At 34.7% G+C, this 7,420-nt stretch overlaps 2 protein-coding genes across 10 annotated transcripts in view; one reads left to right on the top strand and one right to left on the bottom strand.

Annotated features, from left to right (window-relative positions):
* The first annotated feature begins 564 nt into the window (after positions 1 to 564).
* On the top strand, positions 565 to 1,522 carry LOC111604151. Of its 2 annotated transcripts, none has more exons than XR_002751728.2 (3): positions 565 to 694; positions 754 to 837; positions 901 to 1,522. XR_002751728.2 is itself a non-coding variant. In XM_023322075.2 (3 exons), exons 1-3 carry the CDS (start codon positions 644 to 646, stop codon positions 1,152 to 1,154), a joined length of 384 nt encoding a protein of 127 aa, XP_023177843.2. In that variant the 5' UTR covers positions 572 to 643; the 3' UTR covers positions 1,155 to 1,522. The 2 variants fall into 2 exon arrangements, 1 of the variants encoding a protein (XP_023177843.2); XM_023322075.2 differs by having other exon boundaries at positions 572 to 694; positions 754 to 832.
* A 1,458-nt stretch (positions 1,523 to 2,980) lies between these two features.
* The window catches only part of LOC111604183 (serine/threonine-protein kinase N), a 40,947-nt gene continuing 36,507 nt past the window's right edge, over positions 2,981 to 7,420 (bottom strand). For 4 of the 8 annotated variants that reach the window (XM_030225541.1, XM_030225540.1, XM_030225539.1 and 1 more), the window contains 6 exons: positions 5,499 to 5,669; positions 4,739 to 5,326; positions 3,672 to 4,043; positions 3,498 to 3,605; positions 3,297 to 3,437; positions 2,981 to 3,233 (listed from right to left, as the gene is read on the bottom strand). In XM_030225541.1, coding sequence (XP_030081401.1) covers positions 3,090 to 3,233; positions 3,297 to 3,437; positions 3,498 to 3,605; positions 3,672 to 4,043; positions 4,739 to 5,326; positions 5,499 to 5,669 — 1,524 coding nt within the window. In that variant the 3' untranslated portion in view covers positions 2,981 to 3,089. Of the gene's footprint in view, positions 3,234 to 3,296; positions 3,438 to 3,497; positions 3,606 to 3,671; positions 4,044 to 4,738; positions 5,327 to 5,498; positions 5,670 to 5,746; positions 6,003 to 7,420 lie in introns of those variants that run through there. The other 4 variants (XM_030225542.1, XM_030225543.1, XM_023322138.2 and 1 more) reach the window with 2 other exon arrangements.

Below are 7,420 nucleotides of genomic sequence, written 5' to 3'. Positions count from 1 at the left end.
AAAAAAGTCGCGGCTCCAATTATTAATGTTTTACACTAATTGATACACTTAACTTTGTTTAACACATAAATTTGTTACACAGGCGCAGTGCACAGGCCCGTCGCGCACAAACACAATCGATCATCGAAAGAAATGCACTCGAACTAAATTGTGGAATTACTTTCCGGCGCCTGCAATACCCTCCGCTAATCCAGCAGATTCACTAATACCAAGAGCACCACTCAGCTACTTATCAAGCAAGAGCACACTGACAGACCTGCACTCACACAATGTACAATTTGAGTTGATCTTAGCGGAACGACCAATAGCGTGCAGGCAGAATTGCTCAATGTTCGCTCTTGAGTGAAATGTAGTGCAGTTATAAATTCGCTAATTTTCACTCACAGCAGTGCAATCAGCAGGCGCCAAGTGAGCTGATCTTCCATTCTTCACACTTACTAAATATTTAAGTGGAAAGAGAAAATACTTGTTGCTGGAAAACATTTTTGAAGTTTGTTTATATGCATTAAATACAATTTGAATTAGCGGCAAATATGTGCAGTATTTTACAACACTGCACAATACTGGTCAATAATGACGTCAGCAACAAATCAGCTGTTTTCTTGTTTTTGCCGCTGAAATAAAGTCAGACAAAAATTTGTTTATGAGTTCAATTTTTAGTAAAAGTTGTGTTTTTATTAGTGAAACTATTATGGTAAGAGACATGTTTAGTTTATTTATGCTGTGTGCTTATTGGCTATTTTATATCTACAGAATTTGGACGCAATTTTCCCAGATTTGAGCGGCTTAAAGCGCGCCTTGGCAAAATTGGTTTACAAAGACTTATCAAAGAGTTGTGTATATAAACATATACAGCATATATATGTATATATATTGTTAACAATCATTCACCATTTCCAGATGAACGTTTATGTGCCATTGAACCGAAGTTTGAGCCGTCTTGCGGCGTTTTCTATTGGAGCGCTCAAAACGTGGAGCAACAGAATCTTGTCGCCTATTTTCCCGTGGAGCACGCCAAGGATTTGGACTTTGAGCTGATTAGAAAAATGCAGGCACTATTATTAAACTATGTCATTATAATGGCTATAGTGGACAATACGGGAAATATATTGTATTATCAGATGTCGGAGGGATTGGGAGAGAGTGTCATATAAGAGATGGAGATGGATGTGGAGATCTTTGATACAGTGGAGCAGTTGCAACTGATGCTAGGTTGCTCCCCGTTCGTAACTAAAGAGCCACTACCAATGTTACGGCACTATTAATTCATTGCCTACAAACTGTCGAACCACGACGAAATGTCTAAAAAGATTAGAGCCAAATCTATATAGCTTTATAGCAACTAATCCGATACTCTGATGCTGAAGGAAAAGCCGTAGGGAAAAATCGTATCAAGCTGATATATAGTACTAAACAGTCTCTTAAACTGTCTACAAATAGTCATTATATATCCTATCAGATCATATCTTAAGCAATCCTCAAGCGTCTCCCCATTCATGGATTACGAATTCAACATTTTATTTATAGCGATAGATACATTTATTCAAAATCATATCATAAAGTTTGTTTTTTGTTTTAGCATAAATAACAATTATGTGCAAAGCTTCAAGCAGGTTCATTATATAGATATGAATCTAAAGATCTTTGCACACAATAAATGATATAATAGTTTTTGCATAATTATAATTTATGTATAATCAATAATCGTAATATAATTATCTTGACATTATATATTTATTTATATATATATATATATATATATATATATATATATATATATATATATATATATATATATATATATATATATATATATATATATATATATATATATATATATATATATGGCCTAGGCACTAAAATTCAAATAATCGAATGCTACAAACTTAGATACAAATTAAAAATTATATTTTCTTTAATTATAGGCATAGATGTATATATATATATTTAGATAGCTTAAGTTTATTTAACAATCTGATTGCATGCGTTTGAGAAAATCTGTTTTCTTAACTTGGGAAACGTTCTCAAATGTGGCGGTTTTAATTTTTTAAATGTTTTTCTCTTATATTTTTTATAGCGTGCACCGCAAATTTTTGTTTAAAAAAATATGAAATGAAATTTTTAAAAAATGCTCAAAGCAATACAGTTTTTATGTTTGTTGTATCGTTTTTTAAAGTACAATAATAAATAACAAATGTATAAGCATGTATATATATATATATGTATGTATAATTTAAAATATAAAATTAAAATAATATACTTTATTCTCAACTCGGGCAATGGGGCTGAGGAGTTGATTTGAAGGCGGCAAAAAATTATAATATACAAATTTAAAAATTGTAAATATTTGTTGTTTATCGATGAGCTCATTAAATATATGCATGTATATTTATATATATTGATGTATATATATGTATATAAGATATAATATTTGTATTATGACTTGTTTTTCATTTTGTTCAACATTTTTAATGTGATTTGTATGTTTCATATGAAAATAGGTGTGTGTGTATGTGTGTGGTGGCTTGTAAATAGCGGTGTGTGTGTGTATTAATATATATGTATAACATTCTCTCACTTGTTTACTCTCTCTCTCTGTCTCAACTAACATCTATATATAAAATATAGAACCTGGCTCTTATAATTTCTTTTGTTTCAAATAAAAATCTTTTCACAAAATTTACATCAACTTTACGTCTGTCCAAGTGCTTGTCAGCTTAGATATATATCTAGAAGCCATATAAGTATATATGTGTACATATAAATCGAAGCAGCTGACGTGATATATGATTGTATATATATGTTTATGTTTACGTTAATGATTGATGCAGGTGTTTACAATTTATGTAGAATATTCTAGGCAAATTTGGTCAATGCTTCTGAGCAAAAAATATGCACGAGGGTTTCACAATTTATATATATATATATATATATATATATATATATATATATATAGAAATGTATATAATATAATCAACCGTTTCTCATGTGTAAAAGCATTTTGTATTCTTGTTTTTGTTTTCTTTTAACTTATTTAACTGAGCTAGGCCCAGGGCCAAATTTAAGACTAAATGTATTTGGGTGGTTTATTAACACCAATCGGCCGTGTATGAAAAGTCCTGGAATAGCATCTGCTCCTCATCGGTCAAGTGGCGCGGCTCCTTTGGCGGCGTCAGCTGCGCCTTCTCTGACGTAAACTCCTCATCAAAGTTGGAGACATCTTCCAGGTGGTTCTGCGTGAATAAATAGGATGTATAATGCTTGATATGTTGATATTTATTTAATCATAGTCTTACGATGGTTGGCACAAACGGTGGCTTGACTTTGCGCAGCAGCAGATCATCCCAAACAATGGAGCGGAAGAACGCTTGCTTCTTAACATCCTCAGCATCGCGCTCGGATGAGCCCAAACGTCGTTCCGGATTCTTGCGCAGCAGCTAGAAGAATGAAATATTAACTCAATGATACCTCTAGAATTGCCATTTCAGCTCACTCACCCGTCGCATAACGGCAATGGCCTCCAGTGAGAGGAAACGCGGATAGCGCACCTCATCGTTAACAATTGAATCAAAGACCTCCTCCTCATCGTCGCCAGGGAACGGAGACTGTAAAAGTTACGATTTACAATATTAAAAATCATTTCGATTGTTATTAAACTCTTCCACTCTTACCTCTCCGACCAGCATCTCAAAGATCAGCACACCCAATCCCCACCAGTCGACAGCGCGTGTATACGATGTCTCCGTGAGCACCTCGGGCGCCAGAAACTCAGGTGTGCCACAGAAGGTGCCGGTGCGATCGCCAAAGCCCATGCCCTCCTTGCACAAGCCGAAATCGGCTATCTTCACATAGCCATCCGTATCGAGCAGCAAATTGTCCAGCTTCAGATCGCGATAGATGATCTTGTTCTCGTGCAGATACTGCAGACCCAGCACCACACACGCAGCATAGAAGACGGCGCGCGGCTCCAAGAACACATCTGTATGGATGTGCATCATTAAATCACCGCCAGCAGCGTATTCCATGACAAAGCAGACGTGTTGCTTCAAGTAATTAGAAATTTAGTTGATTAATTAATTGTTAATGCTTAATTTATGAATTACTAATATGTAGATTTTTAATAAATAATCAGAAACTTAAAATAAACAATACGTAATTACTGAATTTCAATTAATAATTACTTAAGTAATTACTAAGTAAATACTAATTACTAAATAAAAATTTAAGCTTTTCCTTTTTTTATGTCTTTCTTTAGTTTAGTTGTAAAGTTAATATCACTTGAAATCAAGGCATACATTTAATTATTTTTAATTACTTAAGAAAATCTTTTAAGTAATTGGGGATAATGGGTAAGTTATAATCTAATTTTTGCCTTTGAAGACTATTTTCAAGTCTATAAAATTTACTAAAAAATGTTGATTAATTAGTCGTAATTACTTGAGTAAAGTAATTCTTCAATAAGTAATTATATATAATTAAAAGTAAAATTAATTAGCTAGGGGTAATTATTATAATTATTAATTAAATGTATATTAGAAATATTAATTATAATTAATTATGTATGAATTATAATTAATTACATATTAATTATACTTAATTACATATTAATAATAATAAAATTCTTAATTACATATGTAAATTAAAATTACCAATTAATTTAATTTATAAAATTTAATAAACAATTAAACATACATTCTATAATTATTATTTTAGCCTAGTTAAACATCTCGAGACTCACCTCCGTTTGGAAGCACGAATACAAATTGACTAAGAACGGATGATGCATGGCATTGGCCACCTCGAAGATGCGCTTCTCGCTGAGCAGCGACTCCACCTCGTCCCTGGCAATGATGTCGCCCTTCTTGAGCGCCTTGATCGCATAGTATTGATTGTTGCTGCGCAGCTGCGACAATATCACCTTGCCGAAGTGTCCGCGTCCGAGCACGCTCAGCAGCCGGAAGTTGTCCATGGACAACATGCCAGCATTTGGTGGTGGCTGTGCGGCACGCAGTGCCTCATAGCCAGCTGGTTCGCGATACTGCAAGCCACGTGCCACATTCCGGCGGCCACCGCTGGTGGATGCGGCGGCGCCCGCTGTCGTCGCTTTGGCCACATTCAACTCGTACTGATTGGCATAGATCGGTTGCTGCTGCTGCTGCTGTTTGTCCTGTCGCTGTGTGGGCTGCGGGAATTGTGGTGCAGCCGTGTTGCTATTGCCATAGATTGTGGGCGTCGGTGGCTCCTGTATAATGGGCGATGATTGCACCACATACGGCAATTGTTGCTGCTGGGTGCCTACATAGAGCTTGCCTAGCTGCGGTATGACCTAAGTTTTATAATAAAAGATGGAAATTAATATGAAATTCGATTCGATATTCAAGTTAGTTAGTTGTGCAACTGAAAAGCTCTGAATATTGACAGTGTATATATATATATATATTTATATATATAGTGTGTTTATTTATATATATATAGATATATATGTGTTCAAGTTTTACCTCATCGAGCTCTTGAACAGACTCAACATTAGTTATTAAAACACTTTCGATGGCTGCCTCCTCTATCAGGCAGCTGTTGTTCAGGCTGCTGCTGCTGCTGTGGCTGTTGCTGCTGGCTGTTGCCGTTGTCTCAATGGGTTCAAAGGTTATATGTACAACATTGATCTTGGCCTGCAAGAGTTTATTAAGTAGTGGGACAGTGCAAAAAGAATTGCCAAAAACAAAATTTAACTACACAAAACACATACAGGTGCAGAGGCTGTTGCTGTTGCTGTTGCTGTGGCTGCTAGCAGCAGCTGTTGCAGCGGCCTGGTCAAGGCAAATTGATGAAATTGATGTGAATGTTGCTGCTGCTGCTGCTGCTGGTGCTGTTGTTGCTTATGTTGCAGCGCACACAGCTGCCGCACCATCTGCGCAAATGCCTGAAGTGTGGGCACAATCATTGCGCTGTTGGCGCTTGCAACATGACGGACAACAACTAATTCGTTTGGCCAAGAAACACAACTGAGTGCCAATGTCATGACCAGAGAGGCCAAAGCAATTCTTTTTCTATGTTTTTTTTTTTTATATTTTGGATGTCTATTTGCCATAGGTTTCAAAATGTGACCATAGAGCACATATGTATATATAGCGACTATATATCCGAGTCTGCAACGTGAATTGCTTTTAAAAATAATGGACAAAAAGGCAAAAACAAACGTAGAAATACGCTTAGCTGCAATTGGGTGAGTGTATGTGTGAGGGTGTGTTTGTGTGTGTGTGTGTGTGTGTGTGTGGACAACACTTAAGACATAGACCAAAAACGTATACAGGGTGCCCGTAAGACACTCAAGCTAAAAAGACATTTGCTGGCACGTGAAATGTTTCGCGTTTTAATGCTTCAATTTTCCGCCTTTTCAATAAACTTTTTTCTATTTTTAAGCAATTTCATTTTGCACACGTTATTTGAATATTGCCACACATATCTATGGGCTAAGTCCGCAAGGTATATCTAGCAAATGAGACAATATGTCTAGCCAGTTATAGAATATAGAAAAGCATTTCTGGATGCCTAATCAAGCACTCATCTATAACAAATTATCAAATTTTCTTTTTCTTTTTTTGGTAAATGTGTTAACAGGGTATCTGGCAGCAAGAGTCGAGCACTTCTGGCCAAATAATTGCTTGTCTGTAAGACATTTCTTGTTAGACTTAGCGCTTGCTTATAGAAATGGCCTTTACTAAATATTAATATTTATAATATATCTGTATATGGATATATCTTAATGAAATTTTGATTTTTTGGCATTCAACAAATATAAACAGGGTAGTTGTCAGTCCTATAGAATGGGACATAAAACCTTCTGAATTATTTGTAGATTAAATTTCAAACTTCTCAAATTATCTCTAGTTCACAGTATAAGTACATGTATAAGAGTTCTGTATAAGATATAAATATTTTGGCAAAGCTTACATGAATCTTGCTTTGACTAGCAGAGAAATGAAGCATAAGACTTTCGTATAGAAATCTTATATTTAGTATATATATTATAAGACTTTTGTAAAAGACTCATAATATTATAAGTCTTCCTCAAATTGTACTACCAGAATGTAGCATAAGACTTTAGTATAAGATTTCCCTATAAGACTTTTGTATAAAAGTTCCGTATAAGACTTTTGTATAAGACATATCAAAAAAGTATTATTGCAAAGTCTTCATGAATCTGTATATAACTACCAGAAAATATACCAGAATATATATAAAAGAATATATATACCAGAATATATAGTATAAGACTTTCGTATAAGACTTTTGTATAAGACCCAAAAATTACAAGTGTATTATACCATGAGCTAACAATCAATTCCGCTTTCGGTATTGAAGTTTTCTTCAACTGCCAAAAAATATGAAGTATAAGACTAAATATAATATAAGATACTAA

Source organism: Drosophila hydei, unplaced genomic scaffold, assembly GCF_003285905.1.
Source record: "Drosophila hydei strain 15085-1641.00,03,60 unplaced genomic scaffold, DhydRS2 tig00008134-arrow-pilon, whole genome shotgun sequence".
Lineage (NCBI taxonomy): Eukaryota > Metazoa > Arthropoda > Insecta > Diptera > Drosophilidae > Drosophila > Drosophila hydei.
This window is presented reverse-complemented; position numbering and strand designations above follow the sequence as displayed.

Coding starts and splice junctions, on each gene's coding strand:
- LOC111604151 (XM_023322075.2), top strand. CDS start 644: ATGAGTTCAATTTTTAGTAAAAGTTGTGTTTTTATTAGTGAAACTATT. Junction 695..753: donor TTATTAGTGAAACTATTATG/GTAAGAGACATG, acceptor TTATATCTACAG/AATTTGGACGCAATTTTCCC. Junction 833..900: donor TTACAAAGACTTATCAAAGA/GTTGTGTATATA, acceptor CACCATTTCCAG/ATGAACGTTTATGTGCCATT.